At 45.1% G+C, this 22613-nt stretch overlaps 1 protein-coding gene across 5 annotated transcripts in view; it reads right to left on the minus strand.

Annotated features, from left to right (window-relative positions):
* The window catches only part of GPLD1 (glycosylphosphatidylinositol specific phospholipase D1), a 69373-nt gene that overhangs the window by 19736 nt on the left and 27024 nt on the right, over positions 1-22613 (minus strand). For 4 of the 5 annotated variants that reach the window (XM_021937035.2, XM_009204508.2, XM_021937037.1 and 1 more), the window contains 13 exons: positions 22157-22264; positions 21899-21926; positions 21667-21806; positions 17749-17814; positions 15328-15448; positions 11539-11678; positions 9026-9212; positions 4785-4895; positions 3132-3206; positions 2875-3031; positions 1854-1995; positions 732-837; positions 553-646 (listed from right to left, as the gene is read on the minus strand). In XM_021937035.2, coding sequence (XP_021792727.1) covers positions 553-646; positions 732-837; positions 1854-1995; positions 2875-3031; positions 3132-3206; positions 4785-4895; positions 9026-9212; positions 11539-11678; positions 15328-15448; positions 17749-17814; positions 21667-21806; positions 21899-21926; positions 22157-22264 — 1475 coding nt within the window. The remainder of the gene's footprint in view (positions 1-552; positions 647-731; positions 838-1853; positions 1996-2874; positions 3032-3131; positions 3207-4784; positions 4896-9025; positions 9213-11538; positions 11679-15327; positions 15449-17748; positions 17815-21666; positions 21807-21898; positions 21927-22156; positions 22265-22613) is intronic. The other variant, XM_021937036.2, reaches the window with a different exon arrangement.

The raw sequence follows: 22613 nt of genomic DNA on the forward strand, positions 1-22613 counted from the left end.
TTTTCAACGAATTTTTGAAATAGATTTTTATTTTATTTTATTTCATTGTATTGTTTAGATGAAGTCTTGCTCTGTTGCCCAGGCTGGAGTGCAGTGGCATGATCCTGGCTCACTGCAACTTCTGCCTCCCAGGTTCAAGCAATTCTCCTGCCTCAGCCTCCTGAGTAGCTGGGATGACAGGTGTGCACCACCATGCCTGGCTAATTTTTGTATTTTTAGCAGAGGTGAGGTTTCACCATGTTGGCCAGGTTGGTCTCCAACTCCTGACCTCAAGTGATCCTCTCACCTTGGCCTCCCAAAGTGCTGGGATCACAGGTGTGAGCCACCACACCCGGCCTGAAATATTTATAATTTCAGTTTTGTAGATGGTGATACAAAAGTTCTGAGAGGTGAAGTAACTTCCCTAAAGTTACATAGATGGCTATTAATGAAAAAAGGAAATATTTAAATCTAGATCTGTTCAGCTCCAGATCTCATAACTTTCCTCCAATACAACGCGTACAAGGAGCCACACGACTGAAAGGAAGCAAAGTGTCGCGGTGCGTGACCTACCACGTGTCGGGGCTCCCACCAGCAGCACCTGGGTCAGAGTTCCATTCATCAGCACGTGGCCACTGGACAGGGAAGTACCCAGTTTCCCCATTGCCTGTGAGATACAATCAATCAATACTGTATAGGCGAGAAAGCTTCGTTGGAGTGTCCACTCTCCTGTGGGGGAGGGCTTGCCATACCTTGTCTCCAGCAATGGTAAACCAGCTTTGGCCGTTTGGTGGGAAGTAGCCATACACCCTCCCAAGGCTCTTTTTCTCATCTCGGATGTGTAACAAACGGCCCAGCCTAGAATGAAGCACACTGGGCTTAGCTGCCAGGGCACAAGACTGAGAGCAGGCCAGGTACTCAGGTGCAAGGAAAGGAAATGCACCTCCCCCCATCCAGGCCTCCCGGCAGGCCCTCTGTCTCTGTGATCCTAGGCCTGAAAGCATGGGGACTATCGGAGTTAATTGCAACATCCAGGTTCTCCAGGTGCCACACCCACCATTCTGCCTCCTAACTGACAGGCCTCCCAGCAGACTCTCTGGGATAGAGGTATAGGGGTACCTACTGTTATGGGCTCAATGGTGGTCCTCCCATCCCTACACTTAAGTCCTAACCCCCAGTATCTCTGAATGTGATCATATTTGAAGACACAATCTTTAAAGAGGTGATTAAGTTAAGTGAGGTCATTTGGGTGAACCCTGATGCAATACAACGGGCGTCTTTCAAAGAAGAGGAGAGGCAGGAGGATCACTTGAGCCAGTTTGAGACCAGCCTGGGTAACACTGCAAAAACCCATTCCTACAGAAATGTTTTTAAATTAAAAAAAAAATTAGTTAGGCATGGGTACACACTTGTAGTCCCAGCTATTCAAGAGGCTGAGGCAGGAGGATCCCTTGAGCCTATGAGTTCGAGGCTGCAGTGCATTACCACTGCCCTCTGCCCTTTGCAACAGAGTGAACCCTCACCCCCTCCTCCCAAAAGAAAAAAACAGAAGTGAGGAATGGGTCACAGACACACACAGAGCGAAGACAGCCATCTGCAAGCTAAGGAGAGAGGCATCAGGAGAAACCAGCTCTCTGACCTCAACCTTCATCTTCGACTTCCAGCTTCCAGAACTGTGAGAAAGTAATACAGTTGTCTATTGTATTTTTGTATTTCTAAAGAGGAGAATTTGCAACCTTGCCCAGAGCCTTAGCTTTTCCTTCAAAGGTCAAGCATTTCCTAGCCCTTCTGCCTGATTCCCATGCTCAGTGGGCTCCACAGCAGCTGGTACCTGCCCCTGTGGTCATGGGTCCCAGCCCCAGCATCAGCCTCACCTGCTGGCATTCTTCCAGGTCGGGCTCCCAACCAGCAGCAAGGTTCTGTTGTCCACAGTGACACCGTGAAGGGAGTATCCAAACCAGGCAAAGTCTTCCTCTCCTCTCACCGTCCAGTTGGCCGCCTCCACGTTCAGTTTCTCTAAAGAAGACAACTCATCCTTTTTACTAATACTTTAAGTGAGAGGACTACTGGGGTGAAAAGAGAGGGTCCTTTTCGTAGCCTAATAGAAGTGGGTTCGTTTTGTTGAGCTTTTGCCAGAAGTCTTTTATGTTCCCACGCTGATCCCAGGACCCCAATGTCAAAAATGAATCTCACACTTCATAGGAGAAATACATTTCTAGAGTTCGCTTCTGTGGAGCGGAGGATGCTATTTAAAAAGACTCTGGGCCAGGTGTGGTGGCTCACACCTGTAATCCCAGCACTTTGGGAGGCCAAGGCGGGTGGATCACCTGAGGTCAGGAGTTCAAGACCAGCCTAACCAATATTGTGAAACCCCGTCTCTACTAAAAATACAAAAATTAGCCAAGCGTGGTGGTGTGTGCCTGTAGTCCCAGCTACTCAAGAGGCTGAGACAGAACTGCTTGAAGCTGGGAGGTGGAGTTTGCAGTGAGCCAAGATCATGCTACTGCACTCCAGCCTGGGTGACATAATGAGACTCTGTCTCAAAACAAAACAAAACAAAACAAACAAACAAAAACGGCTATGGACTGTTGAGAGCACCACTAAGATGCTGTTGGTGCAAAGTCTCCTCAGTGTTTCTATTTTACATAGAGACACTATGGGAATAGTCTATTTGCCCTCTTTGGCTCTCTACCTAGAAATGGTGGGTCACCTTTTGTATTTTCAGTGAATCTATGCACATCACTTGCCAGAACATCTTTAAGAGTAACGGACTGTTAGAAAATGTTGGTGAAATTATATGGAATAAGGAAAAAGGCCATAAACCCCTATGCAGGATAAGTTAGCGTAGACACACAGAGTAGCCATGGTCTCCACCCATTCCCCCTCAGGCACTACCTTTGTCGCTCAGGCTGGGGCCAGAATAAAACGCAGCCACAATTCCCTTCTGCTTCCCTCCACCTGGTGCAAAAGGGGAGCCAATGACCAGATCGGGCTCACTGTCTCCATTCACATCTGCAGCCAAGAGAGTCCAGCCCAAGTTACAGTAGATGTCCTTAAGAAGAAACCAGGAAAGCACATTTTACCCAGCCCTGGTGGCAATTAGGATACAGTAAGTTCTAGGTTTCTGTGCCTGGCTAAAGTGGTAAACATACCTGGCAAGAGATGGTGATGTTAGGGGAAGAAGACATTCTTCCTTGTTTGGAACCAAAGTAGACATACACGGCACCCTAGATAAGGACAAACAGCAGACAGACATGAGGCTCTGGTGGTGACTCAAGAACCTTAAATAACAGCAAGACTAAAAGGATTGACTCTGGGTCCAGGTATGGTGGCTGATGCCTATAATCCCAGTGCTTTGGGAAGCCCAAGTGGGAACATGGCTTGAGGCCAGAAGTTCAAGACCAGCCTGGACAACATAGTGAGATTCTGGGTCCACGAAAAATAAATTTTTAATTAAAGCGAGACCTTGTCAAATTATCACCACCCCCAATGGTTGGGAGCTTGACGACAGACAGAAATCCATCCTATGCATGGCTGCTGGGCTGAAAGGAATTTTTTAAAAGTCTGTCACTTCTATCAGACTATGAGAGTCCGCGATGCAGAAATGATGGCACTTATATCTTCGCCTCCGCGATGTCTTACTCAGGATCCTCCACACACAATTGTGCAGTGTGCTTGCAGAATGACTTACTCAACTCCTTGCCCACTTCAAGGCCCAGCACAGTTTCAGGCTCTTCCATGAAGCCCCCAGGCCACACCCTGTTGTACCCATGGCACATCTGAATGCCAACATACCACATCGGTACCACTTGTCTGCCTGAGGATACACGCTGTGCTATTTTATTCTGTGTTACTAATCAGTTCCTCTTATAACTTGCCTGTCTCAATCCCCATTCATTCTACAAGCACTTCTTTCCCATCATAAGCCATGTACTAGGTGCACAATGACAAAGAAGACCAATCTCTATCCTCCTGAAAGGCTGGCATGCAGGTCATTATGACACCCAGGGAAGAAGGGGCTGTAACAGGTACAAGCACAGGATGCTATGTGGGGACAAAGAAGTATCAGCCTCACCCAGCAGTTAGGTAATAGTTTCGGCAAGAAGTGACTGTCACTCCTAAAGAAAGACAGGGGAGAAAAAGCCTTTCAAGCAGAGGAAACTGTACGAGCAAAGGTCGCAAAGTGAGACAGCCTGATGAGTTCAGGATATGACAGACTGCTGGCATGTCTAGAAATGGAGTGTGAGGCGGAAGGGGCAAGAGGTGAGCGTGCAGAGGACAGCCGGCAAGGGAGGGCCCTCGACCTCCACGGTCACACATGGCGCCCAGATTCGTGGGCCCTGCTGTGGTAGGAAGCACCTGTGGGAAGCAAGCCCTGTGGTCCAGGGCCCAGGATCTCTGCCTCAGTAAGAAAGGAGGCAACAGGCAGGGATCCAGCATTTGAGGAATGGTCCGGGGAAGTCACCTCGCTGTTTTGATAACCAGAAATTACAGATTAGCTGGAATTTCTGTCTCCCTTACTGGCATTCAGCATGGTGGGGGACGAAAAAAAGAGCAAAGTACCTGGTGGAACTGGGAAACCATAGGGCCAAAATAAGGCCAGGGAGGCAGCAGCAGGTGTTACAAGGTAACTCAAGGTCACGGCAAGAACTCCATAGGGGCCTGAGATGATCTGCTCACAAATGCTCTGTCTGATACACTGGCTGTCTGCTTTGCTCCAGGGGCTCGCCCCAGCACTGGCCTCCCTCAGAGTCCCCTCCCTGCCACCCCATTCTCCTCCAACCCTACCCCAGCAGCAGCCTTACTTTGTAGGTGAGCTGCTCGGAGCCCACCGAGGGTGCTCCCACGGCCAGGTCAGGCACGCCGTCCATGTTAAAGTCCAACACAGCCAAGGCCGAGCCAAACCGACCTGAGGGCTGAAGACGCACAAGTTTACTTCCCCTGGGCTAAGCCACGGCCTTGGAAAGAACACTCCTGACTCCCAGGGAGTAGAGAGGCCTGGGGACCCCCCCAACCCCGCCACCCAAAAGCTGAAGGTGCAGCAGCAAGCTGTAACGTATCTGCAACACATCAGTCAGGGAGCTCTGCACAAGTACATTTTCAGCATGTCTGGCTGCCTTGAGAGGAAGCAGAGGTGCCAGAAAGTAAAGGGTCGGTTCTTATGAGTTCTAGGTTTGTAGAAAATAGCCTCATGTATGTTCTGACCCACATTAAGCACAAAACTTACCTTCAAAAGTACCTAAAATAGGCTGGGTGTGGTGGCTCACGCCTGTAATCCCAGCACTTTGGGAGACCAAGGCGGGTGGATTGCCTGAGGTCAGGAGTTCGAGACCAGCCTGGCCAACACAGTGAAACCCCACCTGTACTAAAAGTACAAAAATTAGCCAGGCGTGGTGGCACATGCCTGTAATCCCAGCTACTCTGGAGGCCCAGGCAGGAGAATCACTTGAACCCAGGAGGCGGAGGTTGCAGTGAGCCAAGACTGTGCCACTGCACTCCAGCCTAGGCAACAGAGCGAGACTCCCCCTCAAACAAAAAAAGAAAGTATATAAAATAATAATCATATAACAACAGCAACAGTAGCTAACATTTGTTGAATACTCAGGATGTTCTAGAGCCATGCTGACCAAGGTGGTAGCCCCTAGCCAAATAGGGCTGTTACCTTTAAATTTAAAGTAATTAACATTAAATAGAATTAAAAATTCAGTTTCTGCCCTGGCGCAGTGGCTTAAGCCTGTAATCCCAGCACTTTGGGAGGCCGAGGCGAGCGGATCACCTGAGGAGTTTGAGATCAGCCTGGTCAACATGGCGAAACCCATGTCCACTAAGAATATAAAAATTAGCCAGGTGTGGTGGCGGGCACCTGTAATCCCAGCTACTCGGGAGGCTGAGGCAGGAGAATCGCCTGAATCTGGGAGGCGGAGGTTGCAGTGAGCCGAGATCATGCCACTGCACTCCAGCCTGGACGACAAAAGCAAAACTCCATCTCAAAACAAACAAAATAAATAAATAAATAATAAAAATTCCGTTTCTCAGTTGCAATAGCCACATTTCAAATGTTCAAAGCCTGTGTTTTATGTCTCCCGCACTGGACAGCACAGCTACAGAACATTCCTATCAGTGCAGAAAGTCCTGCAGGACGGTGCTGCTGCAGACATTGTTCCAAGCAGTTCAAATGGATTAAGGTAGGAACTGTTAGCATCCTCACTTTAACAGTTTACAGATGGAAAACTCAATCTCTTCAGAGACACTTTTCTTCCAAAGTGGATTTTCTATATCTTTCTTATCCTACTGTCTGGAATCAGCGTAGACCTGAAAGCAATTCACTGGGTTCTCCAATTCTTTCTTTCTCTTTCTCTTTCTCTCTCTCTCTCTCTCTCTGTTTTTGAGATGGAGTTTTGCTCTTGTTGCCAGGCTAGAGTGTAATGGCGTGATCTTGGCTCACCGCAACCTCCGCCTCCTGGGTTCAAGCTATTCTCCTGCCTCAGTCTCCCGAGTAGCTGGGATTACAGGCATGTGCCACCACGCCTGGTTAATTTTGTATTTTTAGTAGAGACGGGGTTTCACCACATTAGTCAGGCTGGTCTCTATCTCTTGACCTCATGATCTGCCCGCGTTGGCCTCCCAAAGTGCTGGGATTATAGGCATGAGCCACAGTGCTGGGCCAGGTTCTCCAGTTCTTTCATAACTTACGTAGCAATGAATGGCCTTTCACACAGTGGTGCTTGCCACGTAACACACATGTTGCAGGACCCATGTCCCTTATTTATTGGGTAATCTCTCCACACCCGTGTGCAGTGGCATCTATAAGCACTGCCCCTTTCTATAAGGCAGAAACTTGATAAACAAGAAAAGGTTGCTTGGGGACACAAAACACGCTAGGGCAGGGTGGGAACCAATAACTCAGGGCTCTGCCCACTGAGGACTGGTTCATTTCATCACCATCAGCTGCACCATTCAGCCCTCCTATGGGCCAGCCAGTCATTCCTAGAGGAGCACAGAAGTTTAAAGCAGGCCACGCCTTGAGATTATCATAAACCTTCATTGTATCAATGAGGACAGGGAGATGCTCACTGCAGTCAGGGCCTGAGGGCAGGATTCCCATCCCTCGTCCATGCCTGTATCTTGCCATCTTTGAAATTATCAAAGGTCACTGGGGGAGGAGGGCATGGAGCCACTTCCTTTCTCACCCAAGTGGTATTTGAGAGAGTTTAGCAGCCACAGGAAGCAGTTTCCTCTCTTATTCCCTGTCTATATGCGCCCAAAGGTTTATACTTTACACGACAGTCTGACGGGGAAAGGCTCTGTAGAGAAGTAAGAAGCAACAGGATTAGATAGACGTCTTTTGGAAATTGTTCATGTGGTGTCAGAAGGCTCTGAAAAATGCTGTCCCTCTGGGACTGTGACCTTACACACTGGCCAGTCACCTTATTTGTACATGTTGGGTTCAGAGCTCCTTTCATCAGAGCCTAAACTAGATCATAAACCATTGTACTTCTTATTTTTGAAAGTGTGTTCATGGCTGGGTACAGTGGCTCACACCTATAATCCCAGAACTTTGGGAGGCTGAGGCGGACGGATCACCTGAGGTCAAGAGTTCAAGGCCAGCCTTACCAATATGGTGAAACCCCGTCTCTACTAAAAATACAAAAATTAGCTGGGCATGGCAGTGCATGCTTGTAGTCCTAGCTACTTGGGATGCTGAGAAGGGAGAATAACTTAAACCCAGAAGGCAGAGGTTGCAGTGAGCCAAGACCATGCCACTGTACTCCAATCTGGACAACAGAGTGAGACTCTGTCTCAAAAAAAAAAAGCATGTTCAGGTGTGCCATCTTATTTTCTCTTCACAAGATTAACTTCACAGCAAAAGGGTAAGTGGCTTGCCCAGAACAAGAACCACGACGATCCGACCGGAAGTCTAGGGTTCCTTCCCCCTCTGGCGCTTGACACTCAGAGAATGCAGTGCCAGGACAGTGTCACCAAAAGCCCCACACTCATCGATGACTAGTAGCAGGGCTCTGTCTACCCCATCCCCCTGCATCCCCCCCCCCACCACCACTTATTGCTGTTACAAAAACTAAAGCCTCTGATGTTAGAAAAACTTTCCGGGACCCTAGCGCTCTCTGGAGGAATTAATGCTTGGACTCCATGAGGAATGTCTGTAGTCACTGTGGGTGTTTTCAGGTGATAAATAACCACTTAGGACAAAAGAATGAAATCTAAAGAAAGTCTGGCGTTTAGTTAATAGTGATGTACCAATGTTGTTTTTATTCTTAATTTTTGACAAGTATACCATGATTATGTAAGATGTTAACATAAGGGAAAATGAGTAAACGGTACATGGGAACTCTCTGTACTGTCTTTATACCTTTTCTGTGAATCTAAAATTCTGGCCAGGCACAGTGGCTCACGCCTATAATCCCAACACTTTGGGAGGCCTACGCGGGTGCATTACCTGAGGTCAGGAGTTCGAGACCAGCCTGGCCAACATGGAGAAACTGCATCTCTACTAAAAATAAAAAAATTAGCCAGGCATGGTGGTGTGCACCTGTAGTTCCAGCTACTCGGGAGGCTGAGGCAGGAAAATTGCTTGAACCTAGGAGGTGGAGGTTGCAGTCAGCAGAAATTGCGCCTCTGCACTCCAGCCTGGGTGACAGAGCGAGAGACTCCATCTCAAATAAACAAACAAACTAATTAATTAAAATATTTAATAAAGTTTTATAAATACATACTATTTCATGTGTGTGTGTGTATATAAAGAGGTTTTATATTATCAATTATATTATCAAGAAATCACATCCCAACTGGCCACTCAAAGCAGTTCTCAATAGCATGTGTGTTTTTGAAAGGTATTAGACTAATGATAGAATAAAATAAATGATGTAAACATGCTTTTAAAAATAAAAAGTGCTTCACAAATGTACACCATCAGCTGTTTGTTACTGTAATTATTCTTGTTATCAGTTACTCATCCTGGAGAATCTGCCACAAAATGTAAGCAGTGGCTATTGACCACTAGAAGAGAAAGAATGAGATGGTGTCTCACCTGGAAACCTTCAAGGATCCTGTGGGCCTCCTTGTCCAGGTCCAGGTCAACGGGCGGCAGGCCCAGGTCATTGCCGTAGATGAGGTACACGCGCCCGATGTGGATGCGGCCAGGGCGGCTGTAGCCTGGTGCACCCACCACGAGGTCGCCGTACCCATCCTGGTTGAGGTCAGCTGAGGTCATTGCCCTTAGGGAAGTGAAGGAACCCACCATGGTATGCACTGAGCACTAAGGGTAAAGCTGTCGCCTGCTTCTTTCCTTTCTAGAGCCCAGTCCGTTAACTTTCTCTCACTGACTTTTCTACCCTGCGTGACTGTTGTGAATATTCACTTCTGACGTTGTATTGTTTGAGAAATTCAGTCTCATTCTTCAAGGGGAAAAATAAAATAAAAATGGACAAATCAAGGCCTCTAAGCATTTTTGGACCACATAACCTGAGAGGAGGAAAAGTATCCTCATGAAGCTTCCTGTCTTATACACAAAACCAGGGCTTGCCTGAGAGTAAAGAGGAAATTCGTGTCCAGCCAAGTCCCTCCAGCCAATGGCTCAGGCCACTTTCTGATCTGCTCAACTCATTTCAATGTGTTACTTGACCAAAGACAAGCTTGTGTGAAACAGACTATGTTTCTACCATAGCCACACAGGCACCTGGTAGTGGGCCAAATCAAGAAATCAAGTGTTCAACCTATTTAGTAGTTTACATGAGATTCCACAAGCCACCAGCTATAGAGCTGGATAAACTGAGTCAAAGGTTCAACTGTCACTACTGGGGCTGGAAAGACCAAAAGTCATTTGTTTATTCTAGTTCTTATTGCCACATAAAGAACAAATGGCAGGCTGGGCACAGTGGCTCATGCCTGTAATCCCAGCACTTTGGGAGGCTGAGGCGGGTGGATCATCTGAGGTCAGGAGTTCGAGACCAGCCTGGCCAAGATGTTGAAACCCTGTCTCTACTAAATACACAAAAATTAGCTGGGTATGGGGGCAGGCGCCTGTAATCGCAGCTACTCTGGAGGCTGAGGCAGAAGAATCGCTTGAACCCGGGAGGCGGAGGTTCCAGTAAGCCGAAATCAGAACAAATGGCAGAACAAAGGAAAAAGGCAAGAGCAGTTGTTTAAGGCTGTGATACCTGGTGGGAGGGGCAGACACTCCAGTGGATCCACTGCTGTTCTCTGCACTTTGGAGGCTCAGTGCTGGCCAGTAATGGCCCTAGGGATGCCCCTGTGGCTGGCTGTGCTTGTGTAGCTGCCAGCCCAGCAGGAGGCCTTTTGGATCTTTCAGGGAGGTGGCCAAGAAGAGCCATTACAAGTGAACGAACAGTAAAGACAGCATTCACCTCCCGGTCTCCTGCACTAGAGCTAAATGCACAGAGGCCCCAAAAGGAAGGACAGTCAGGAAATTGTGCCAAGGAAATGCGATGCCCTTTGGAATTAAGGAGTGTGATTTTTTTTAAAAAAGCCTTCATCCAAACTTCCAGAAAATGGTCACTTTTATATACTTGGGCTTAGTTTTGTATGTTCTTGTTGTTTTGTTTTGTTTTTATTTATTTATTTTGGGGGGCTTAGTTTTGGTTGAATTTTAAAATCACAGGAATTCCTAACTTTCTCTTTATAAAACTGTCATGGTATACCAGCTTTTACCATATGAAGTTACAATATTTAAATCACTATAACAGCTATCGGCTTATAACCTTCTAGTGTTATTAGATTACAAAAGAAATCTGTAAGAATGTATCTCCAAGAACATCAGAGCTTTACAAAAATTCCATGAAATAATCCTTTATTGTTGTGATTATTTAGAAAACCAAAAGTTCCTTGTATTTAAACATATTTGACCAAGTGTAAGGAGATCATTTCATTGTTACAATAACTTAACCATTAAATTAATGCTTTTGTCAGGTGCAGTGGCTCATGCTTGTAATCCCAGCACTTTGGGAGGCTGAGGCAGGTGGATCGCTTGAGCCCAGGAGTTTGAGACCAGCCTAGGCAACACAGCAAGACCCCATCTCTAGTACAGAAAAAAAAAATTGTAAATCAAATAAATTAATGCTTTTGTTGATGATGAATTGATTGACAAACAAGGTGCTAACAAGCGCCATTTAAAACAGTTGCAGAGGGCTGGGCACAGTGGCTCATGCCTGTAATCCCAGGACTTTGGGAGGCTGAGGCGGGAGGATCACTTAAGTCCGGAAGTTCGAGATCAGCCTGGCCAACATGGTGAAACTTTGTCTCCACTAAAAATATAAAAATTAGCCAGGCGTGGTGGCAAGCACCTGTAAATCCCAGCTACTGGGAAACTGAGGCAGAGAATCACTTGAACCTGGGAGGCAGAGGTTGCAGTGAGCCAAGATCAAGCCACTGCACTCCAGTCTGGGTGACAAAGTGAGACTCTGTTTCAAAAATAAAATAAAATAAAATAAAATAAAATAAAATAAAATAAAATACAGTTGCAGAATGACTAAATAAAATGAATACTGCAGAAAACATTCACAAGTTAGATAAACTTATACGTACCAGCCAAGCCTTGCATAAGGAAATGACAAGAAGTAAGATGCTAAGGGGCTGGAGATGTGCTTCTGTGACAACTGAGAGCCACCTATGAACATTGTCCTTATGTTCCTTTCCAAAGCCTTGTAGATAAAGGACATGGAATCCTGAAATAAAAGAATCATTACAGAAAGTAAAGACACAGCATAAACAACAAAGCTACTGTTTCCTGTCCAAAATACTGAACTTGTGTAAAGGAAATGAGTTTTTAGAAGTGCTAAACAATAGAACATTAGTTCCTTTCAGCAAGTAAGATCACTTAGGACAGGCAATTAGGATAGTGAAATCATACCCCCAACTTATGCTGAGGGACAGTAGAGTTATAGCCCAAGAGGCTGGGACCAGCATGGGTAGAAAGAGTTATCGCTCTGTCGCCAGGCTGGAGTGCAGTGGCACGATCTCAACTCACTGCAACCTCTGCCTCCTGGGTTCAAGCAATTCTCCTGCCTCAGCCTCCCTAGAAGCTGGGATTACAGGTGCTCGCCACCACACCCAGCTAATTTTTGTATTTTAGTAGAGATGGGGTCTCACCATGTTGGCCAGGCTGGTCTAGGATTCCTGACCTCAAGTGATCCATCCGCCTTGGCTCCCCCAAAAGTGCTGGGATTACAGATATGAGCCACCATGCCCGGTGGACTAAAATTTTTTAAAAGACAAATCTGTCCAGGTGCAGTGGCTCACACATGTAATTCTAGCACTTTAGGGGGCTGAGACAGGAGGGGCGCTTGAGCCCAGGAGTTTGAAACCAGCCTGGGCAACATGGAGAAACCCCATCTCAACAAAAAATACAAAACATTAGCCGAGGGTGGTGGAGCGTGCCTGTAATCCCCACTACTTGGGAGGCTGGGATGATCACCTGCACCCAGGAGGTTGACGCTGCAGTGAGCTGAGATCTCACCACTGCACTCCAGTCTGAGCAACAGAATGAGACCCTATCTCAACAACAACAACAAAAAGAACAAGTCCTTTCAATCTAGAACTTTAATTGTATTTGTATATATGTATATATTTTTAACAAACAAATAAACTGGAACAACACCAGGATGCCAAAGATATCCTCCAGACCGGCCAGGCATGGTGGCTCACACCTGTAATCCTAGCACTTTGGGAGGTCGAGGTGGGCAGATCACAAGGTCAGGAGTTCAAGACCAGCCTGGCCAATATAGGGAAACCCCGTCTCTACTAAAAATATATAAATTAGCTGGGCGTGGTGGTGGGAGCCTGTAGTCCCAGTTACTCGGGAGGCTGAGGCAGGAAAATCACTTGAACCTGGAAGATGGAGGTTGTAGTGAGCCAAGATCGTGCTGCTGCCTGCTAGCCTGGGTGACAGAGCAAGACTCCGCCTCAAAAACCAAAACAAAAAAAACAAGATATCCTCCAAACCACACCCAGGTTGAGATGCGACTGTATTTGCTGCCAGGCAGGCATGAGAGGTCACATGCAGAGTGCTAAGAGCCATATGCCAGAGAATTTGGGGGACAACAAGCCACTCAGCTTGAGATGTTGAATGGTTCTTAATGCAGTTACTGCAGAGACAAAAGCACAAACTAGAATGGCCCTGAACAAGCTGACCAGATACTAGATCCATCCAAGTTAAGGGGACACAACTCTAAATCTGCCCAAGGGTGACATGAGACCAAACAAGACTTCCTAGGTCTGCTCCAAAGCAGAGCTCAATTGGCTCAGAGCATTAAGGCAGCCCAGATGGCTCAGGCTCTGGGAAAGTACAGGGTCTGAGGATCTTTCAGGCATGACTATACCTTCTGCTTTGCCCATTCCAATCTCACTGGCAGGCCATACATAGATTGCTTCATCCTAAAGCCCAGCTCTGACTTGCTCATTCATCTAGGAAGCAATTAATCAGCTCCTACTGTATGCCAGGCACCATGACAGACACTGGGAACATAAAGTCCCTCCTCAGACAATTCATTTTTTTGAAAGGAGAAAATCCAAATATGGCAAGACAAAATGACACGTGCTTTGAGAGAGGTTCCCCTCCCTGATCCAGGACCAGCTACATAATTTAGGGAGACCAGGGCAAAATTAAAACATGCAGCCTTTTGTTAAAAAATTGCTAAAGCCAGGGGCAGTGGCTCATGCCTATAATCCCAGCACTTTGGGAGGCCCAGGTGGGTGGATTACCTAAGGTCAGGAGTTCAAGACCAGCCTGGCCAACATGGCGAAACCCCGTCGCTACTAAAAATACAAAAAGTAGCCGGGCATGGTGGCAGGTGCCTGTAATCCCAGCTACTCAGGAGGCTGAGGCAGGGAATTGCTTAAACCCAGGAGGCAGAGGTTACAGTGAGCTGAGATGGTGCCACTGAACTCTAGCCCGGGCAACAGAGCAAGACTCTGTGTCAAAAAAAAAAAAAAAAAAAAATTGTTAAGAATTTTAATGCAGTGACAGCAGAGCATCAAACCTAAACCAGACCCTTCCCCAATTCCCAGAGACCCCATTCACAAAGTTGTCTAAATCCTTCTGACATTAAGAGCCCACTACAGTCCAATGCCTACTTAGCTTCCTAAGCCTCTCATAGTGACTCATATTCCTTGTCCTGTGCTCCAGGCAAATACAACTACTCAGATTTCCCAACACCTGAAACTTTCCCAATCCACTAACAGAAATGTACTCTCACTGATGAAATACTATCTACTGTCCAAGACCTAACTTGAATGTCCCCTCCTCCAGGAAGCCTTCTCTGTCTGATAGCCTCCAAGGTGACGCTTTTCTCCCTTTTTTTTTTTTTTTTTTTTCTGAGACAGGGTGTCACTCTAGCACCCAGGCTGGAGTGCAGTGGTGCAACCTCGGCTCACTGCAACCTCTCCCTTCCAGGATCAAGCAATCCTCCCACCTCAGCCTCCGGAATAGCTGGCACTACAAGTACACACCACTATGCCCAGCTAATTTTTTGTTATTTTTTTGTACAGACAGGTTCTCATTATGTTACCCAGGCTGGTCTCAAACTCCTGAGCTCAAGTAATCCACCTGCCTCAGCCACTTAAAGTGCTGGCATTACAAGCATGAGCTACCACACCCTTTCTTCCTGCTACCCAACGATCCCCTTACCTCACCGTAGTATGTGTTGCAGTCTACTCACATAATGGTTATTTTTGTATTTGTCACTCCTTTTAGACTGAACTTTTTTAAGGGTCAGAGTTCATTTGTCTTTCATTTTATATCCCCCAGTAGAGTGTCCTAACAGATAACTTCGTTGATGAATTTCATACACAATGGGGCTATGCAAAGTGAGCCTTCAACATTGTGAACGCCTTTGGGACTAAGTCCAAAGAAGGACTGGCCTGGGTGCCCAGGGTCCTCTTGACTTGACAGAGACCACTGAGGTGCAGACTCAGGGCATCTTCAGAACAAACCACATATGGATGCCAAGAGTACTTGCTGGCCTGGCTCATGCTTAGGCCCAGGCTGGAGTGCACTGGCATGATCATAGCTCACTGTAGCCTCGAACTCCTGGGCTCAAGCATCCTCCTGCCTTAGCCTCCCAAGCAGCTGTGACAACAGGCACAGCCATCACACCGAGCTAATTTATTTATTTTTGTAGAGACAAGGTCTTGCTATGTTGCCCAGACAGGTCTCAAACTCCTGGCCTCAAGGGATCCTCTCACCTCAGCCTTCCAGCCACCACACCCCACCACAGGTAACTTTCAATGGACAAATAAATACCCAGGGACTCAGCAAAACAAGGTATCTCAAGAAGCAGCATTTCTCTTCCCCAACTTAGAGCAGAAAATTCTTACCGGGGTCCAGGAATTTACACTAAAGAACACTCCTCTTTCAGTATAGTTTATATTCCTGTCAATGTTTTCAGTTAGGGATGTAGTCAAATTTCTGTGAAAATCATTTTTCTGCATTTTCGAGCTGTTGAACACAAAGAGGAATAAACTGGTTACAACTGAGAAAACAATTAATCCCCTGAAAAACTGAGCCGAAGAATATAGTCATGTTAATCACAGGTTAAAAGACTACAAAATTTTAACATCAGAGGGCTGAAGGAGCAACACAGAAAACAAAATTTTAGAAAAACCTTCATTTCACAAAATCTTTTAGTAAACACATTTCTAAGGCTTAAAAGCCTATCCTTAGAAAAAATATTTCCTATAATATCAGAGCTCTATGGTAGGAGTAAAAGGCTTCTATTCTTTCCAGATTATGAAAAAAGTAGATATTTCAACATTTCACATAAAAGGGAAAGAAACAGGTGTCAGCTGGTGGGGAAACTGGTATGTAGGCATACCGATTCATTCATTCAGTCATTCATTCATTCATTCATTTATTTGAGACGGAGTCTTGCTCTGTCACCCAGGCTGGAGTGCAGTGGCGCGATCTCGGCTCACTGCAACTTCTGCCTCCTGGGTTCAAGCAATTCTCCTGTCTCAGCCTCCTGAGTAGCCTGGAACTACAGGCATGCACCACCACACCCGGCTAATTTTTTTGTATTTTTAATAGAGATGGGGTTTCACTACGTTGGCCAGGCTGGGCTCGAACTCCTGAGCTCAGGTGATCCACCTGCCTTGGCCTCCCAAAGTGCTGGAATTATAGGCGTGAGCCATCGCACCCGGCCAGCCTACTGATTTATCTTCAAAGACATGCTACAATTAATTATACAATAAAAATAAATTTTCACATTCAGATATGTCAACCAGCCATAAAGCAGATGACTCAGGGAGCCAGAGAGGCTTCGGAAATGACTGAAGTAGGGAGTGGACAACAGCCGTAAGTGACGGGGCCCTGGGCACGACACCAACTAGTGTCAGGGTTCTGACAACCCGAAGAAAGATTGCAAGCCTAATCAAAAGGTGTCCAATGTGATTAAAAAACAACAAAAGTATGTTGAAGGAATGGTTTGCTAGGAGAAAAAAAACAAACAACAAACCTTATCCAATTCAAATAGAACAAACAATGAGGATTTCACTGAGCCCTTTCTGTGTAATTTTCATTCTTCCAAAGTGCTAAGATCATTCCTCTCAGCACCTTTCATCGCAATACTCTATTTTTTAGTATCTCACTCTTGACCATCCTTAAATATCTCAGTTAAGCCATCAGTTCTTCAAGGAGAGCTCTCCTGTGCCCACTCCAGGACGCTCTGTGGGAAATCCCCAGAGCACCTTGCATTTTTTCTTCCTAACACTTAACAATGTCCACAATTACTTGTTTAGTACTTTCCAGGCCATATACCTGAGAGCAGGAACTGTTTCTGTCTTGTTCACAATGATATCTCTAGTGCCTGAACCAGTTCCTGGCACCTACTGATTAAAAAATGATATTTTATTGTTTGTACTATTTTATTGTTATATTTTATTAATAATAAATATACATGTATTTATAATATTAATAACTTATTAAATGAATGCATAAATGACTGGTGATTGGTACCTGACTCCAGCAGAAAATATCATTTCTTAAAATACAAATCAGGCCTCTGGCCCTTACCACAGAGGGCTTCTCCCCACACAGGGCTTCTCCCCACACTGTCTCACTGATAAATACATTTTCATGGTAAAATCTGGGTAAAGTTTATGAGTAAGACAATAATATTGATAGTTATGATAATACTAACTACATTTCTTTTTTATTTTTTTGAGACAGGGTCTCACTCTGTTGCCTAGACTGGAATGCATTGGTGTGATCTCAGCTCACTGCAGCCTCAACCTCCTAGGCTCAAGCAATCCTCCCACCTCAGCCTCCCAAGTACTGGGACGACAGGCACACACCACCATGCCTGGCTAATTTTGTTCATTTTTTTGTAGATATAGGGGTCTCACTATGTTGCCAAGTCTGGTCCTGAACTCCTGGACTTAAGGGATCCTCCTGCCTTAGCCTCCCAGAGTGCTAGGATTACAGGTATGAGCCACTGTGCCCAGCCACTACCTACCATTTAATGAGCAACTCAATATGTGCACATTGCTTTACATCCACCACTGCATGTCATCCACACCATAATTCTGGAAGTGCTGATGTGTTTTTTCCATTTTGCAAAAGGAGGAAGCTATAGCTCCAAAAATCAAGCAGCTTCTTTAAAAATCACACAGCTGCAAGTGACAAATCTGGAAGCTGAATCTACAGCTGTCTCTCAACAAATCCCATGTTCTCAACCTCTATAGGGGATCCCCTTCAGGTGAGATGTCCTTTTTCTATGAACAATGTTGGAATCCACTTACCCCTGGGTGTGGTTTTGCTGGCCACCACATGCAATGAACAGAGGGTTCTCAGGTAGGTTGCAGTCACTGAGGAAACAGTCAAATGAGTTAGGCATTTGTCTACCTCACAAGCATGAATTTTACCGAGAATCCGTAGCGTGCTTCAATCATCTCCCAAAGGCTTAAAGTATTCATTATCTAGCCAAACAGGACCAAGTAAGAGCCCATGTTCTCCCAGAGAGGGTGGATAGGCTGACAGCTGTCACTATCATGGTAATCCAGGCAGCCCCACACTGCCAGTCACCCCAGACTCAGCCTTTCTCTTCCCTCCCCACTCCACCTGCTGAGCTGTTCCACGCTAACACGAAACGTCTCAGAATTTGAGACTGCGATCAAAACTGGTTCCCAATTATGTCACCTTCTGCCTAATTATACACATTTATGCCTAAATGTGTCAGAATTTCTCCATTTCATTTCTTTAAAAAAATCCGTAATTTCAATAATTAAATAGCTAACGAAGGATCCCCTTTTACAAGTGAAAAAGCTTCTGAGAATGTAAGAGATAAACTCTTACATCGGGGGAGGCTTTCCCCCAACACTGAACAGAAGCATTGAGGAAGTAGGTATTAACATAAGAAGAGTATTCTGGAATGAAGACTATCTTAAAAAGATGTGTATGGAGGTCACTGAGGGAGGCTGGCATAATACAGAAGTAATGTGGAGTGTAGGGATGAGGAAAATTAGCTGTTGAAAAAGGAATTCCAAAAGGAGGTGGGAAAAAGCTGAAGGCAAACTCTTCCTACCAAAACATTTCTCTAGCCAGGTTTGAGCTGAGGAAAAGGTTCTCTCTTTGAACCTTTTCTTCTCCACCACAGGATGCAGAAAGCAGCCTTACGGCGTTAGCACTGTACTTTCAAATAGAGTTTGAGGTGAGTAGAGTTCTGGCTGGGAATGTAACTACCACTATTTCATTGCTTTTTGGGAAAATATACCATAAGTTCCAAATAACATAAGTGAGTTTTGGAAGATAACCTGTCATTAGTAAGCTGGAAAATGCCCATTAATATGAGCATATATGTGTTTTCCTTTCTGTTATGAATTTTTTTGTGTTGTCTCTTTTTGGAGACTTCTCTGAATTTCCCACAAATTTTCATAAATTCTGATGAATCTTTCTTTGTATATGTATGCAAAGAAGCAATCAACTCATGGAATTTTATACCTTGGTAAATTAGAACAGGGATCAAGAGACAAGAAATATGTTCTCAATTATCTTTTCCTAATGAAAGAATAAGGTCCAGCTATACAGCTTTCCTTAGCTATTTGGAGAACCAAATCAAAAATGAACACCAAAAAAATGTTTTCCAGTTTGGATTATAAAAAACAAATAAGTGCAGGTCAATCACTCAGACATGCCCATATGTTATGAGTCCTTCCAATATAAGCTTTGCTTCCTTCTAATAATAATAATAGTAACCAACACTTAGTAAGTGCTTACTCTATGCTAAACCCTTTACATGACTGATCTAATTTACTCCTCACAAAAATCCTATGATGAAAATAGTATTGCTGTCCCAATTTTACAGGTGAGGAAATAAGATTTTGGAAGGTTTAGCAACTTGTTCCAGATAACTCAGTAGTGAGTGGCAGATCTCTTAAATTCTGTACAACCACGACAGTATGCACCTAAAAACCCACACCCACAGGATAGCTTGGGGATTTTAGTTGAGGTTTATTTCACTATTAAAAGTGGCATTCATATGAGATTGCTATCCCTGCCAAATTGTTACTCACTGAGTGTTAAAAACAAGTTTATTATGTACCAAGCTAAGGTCAAATTTGTCATCAAAGGGAATTCTGTTTCAAATCAACACAACACGTAATTATGGTTAACATTGTTTGGATACTAGCAAATGTTCATAAGGGTAAAGGATCATCACCCAGTATAATATTCTAGACCTACGTTCTGTAGGCCATTCCAACTTACAAACAGCCAACTCTGCTATGATCCTGACCTGGAACAGTCTCCCAGGCACAGGTCCTGCCCAGAGAACCCTCTTTCCCACTGCTGGTGGTACAGCCTAAGCTTCCCACTCTGCCCTTTCCCTGATTCAGGGGCTGCCCCGTGCTTCCTAGCGACACCCACATCTCAACCTGGTTCAGGTCAGCAGTAGGGAGAGGCTCCAAGTCCAACAGTATGGTCAGAAATGGGTTCTCTGGGCCAGGCGTAGTGGCTCACGCCTGTAATCTCAGCACTTTGGGAGGCAGAGGTAGGTGGATCACTTAAAGTCAGGAGATCGAGACCAGACTGGCCAATGAACATGGCAAAACTCTGTCTCTACTAAAAATACAAAAATTAGCTGGATGTGGTGGTGCGTGCCTATAGTCACAACTACTCAGGAGGCTGAGGCAGGAGAATCACTTGAACCTGGGAGGCAAAGGTTGCAGTCAGCCGAGATCATGCACTGCACTCCAGCCTGAGCGACAGAGAGAGACTCTGTATCAAAAAAAAAAAAAAAAAGAAGAAAAAAGAAAAAAAGAAATGGGTTCTCCAGTCAGGCGTGGTGGCTCATGCCTGTAATCCCAGCACTTTGGGAGTCCGAGGTGGGTGGATCACTTGGATTTCAGGAAGTGGAGACCAGCCTGGGCAACATGGGAAAACCCCGTCTCCACCAAAACTACAATTAGCCCGGTGCGGTGGTGTGAGCCTGTGGTCCCAGGTACTCGAGGTTGAGGCACAAGAATCACTTGAGCCCAGGAAGTGGAGGTTGTAGTGAGCTGAGATTGTGCCACTGCACTCTAGCCTGGGTGACAGAACAAGACCCCATCTCAAAAATAAAAAACAAAAACACATGTGCTCTTACAAAAAAAGAAAAGAAAAAGAAAGAAATGGGTTATCAGAAGAACCTTAGCTCCCTCTGATCTAGGGGTGGTGTAAGACTGCGAGAGTCTAATGATCTACTACAGCTAGAAGTGGGGACAATCACAGTGTACTTGATCTATATTTGGGCTGAGTTTATGATTAACACTTGTCCTGAGCATGCTTAGGAGAAGAAAAGGAACTGGAGGTTCAACAGCTATCCCATCTAGGCTAGATGTCAAATTTCAACAGAATGTTTTACAAATGTATTTATTTCTCATTTTGTGTTGGAGTGTGTGGCGGGGGTATGTAGCTATGGCTCTGTTTGCTTCTGTTTTTTTTTTTTTTTTTTTAGTATTAGGTGAGGTATCCTTTGACACCCTCAAACCCTGAGAGTGTAGTCAGGGTGGAGAGGTGTGTCATCACATCACTGCTGCTGGCTACAGCAAGAACACAGCCACTCTGGGACCTGCAGGTACAGTGGCTCACACCTGTAATCCCAGCACTTTGGGAGGCCAAGGCAGGTGGATCACTTGAGGCCAGGAGTTTGAGACCAGCCTGGCCAATATGGTGAAACCCCATCTGTACTAAAAATACAAAAAACTTAGGCAGGGATGATGGTGCACACCTGCAGTCCCGGCTGATTAGGAGGCTGAGGCACGAGACTCCCTTGAATCTGGGAGGCAGAGGTTGCGGTGAGCCAAGATCGTGCCACTGTGCTCCAACCTGAGCAACAGAGCAAGACTGTCTCAAAATAAAAAGAAAGAAACAAATGGAGCACACCTATGGAGACTGATTCCTGCCTGGCTGAGCCATTTCTCACAGACCCCAAATTTTGCAATAACTGTCTCTCTATTTCTAAAACCCAAGTGGCATCAACCAAGCCAACTGGATGGGAACCAGCCGGGTTCATAAGATTACTGAGTTTCCATTCTTTACCTCTTTGAATAGGTTAAGAAAGCACTTCATGAGATTATTTTGTTTTGTTTGTATGTGATCAGTTGAAAAACCCGAGAGTTATGTTGGGGGATGGGGTAAAAAGGCAGGGACTGATTGGTAACAGAAATGGAATATAATTTCACCTGGTCCCATTCTCCAACATGAAGCTTGTTAGATGGTAAATATTAGTGGACCAAAACGCCATATCATCCAGTCCTCCAAGAAAATACTCTTGGAATTGTTCCACCAAAAACGGGGACTTTGTAGAGTAAGAGGGATATAACTATGGCAGAGAGAGAGAAAAAATAAAATACATATGGTACTATTCCTGCTATCTTTATAATCCTTTAAGATTGGGAAGAATGAAGACTTTACCTTGGAAACAGCTAGCATCTCACCATACCTGCAACATAAACAATAATTTTGGCTGTGAGTTGCAGTTTCTAACAGAGAAATGAAGCAAATAACGAAGAAAAAGTTCCATCCGTCCTTATCCACTGTCCTGCAACTGCCTTTGAATAATAGGTAGAATCCATAAATCCGAAATCCAGTCTCAGGAAACAAAAACATAAAAACTGTGCTAAGGAAGTCACAACAAAATCAGCTGCAAATTGTCCTCCGAGTTACACTTACATTTCTAAGAACTGGATATGTGAACAATCAACAATTACATTTTCAGTGATGACTTCTCGACCATAGAGTTTCTCATAAATTCCCAGTAGATCTTTGACTGGCACATACCTGAAAAATGCAGAATAATGTATGAGTTGTTTTGATTCTGAAGCTGAAAATAGTAACAGCAGCAGCAGCAGCAGCTACCAGTTATTCCATGATTATCTTGTGCCAGGCACCATGTAAAAGTCTTTACATGCACTAGTTATTTAATCCTAGCCATGACATCAGGTGGTTAGTACTATCATATTCCCATTTTACATAAGAAGAAATGATTAAGGCACAGAAAAGCTAGATAATTGGCTCAATGATGCAGAGCGAACAACTGGTAACTGAATCAAACATTTATGTAGGTATACTCAGATTGGAAACTGTAACAAACAAAAGGAGTGGTTAATTTTGTGAATTCAGAGTTCTT

The sequence above is a fragment of the Papio anubis genome, chromosome 6 (genome assembly GCF_008728515.1).
Source record: "Papio anubis isolate 15944 chromosome 6, Panubis1.0, whole genome shotgun sequence".
Classification (NCBI taxonomy): domain Eukaryota; kingdom Metazoa; phylum Chordata; class Mammalia; order Primates; family Cercopithecidae; genus Papio; species Papio anubis.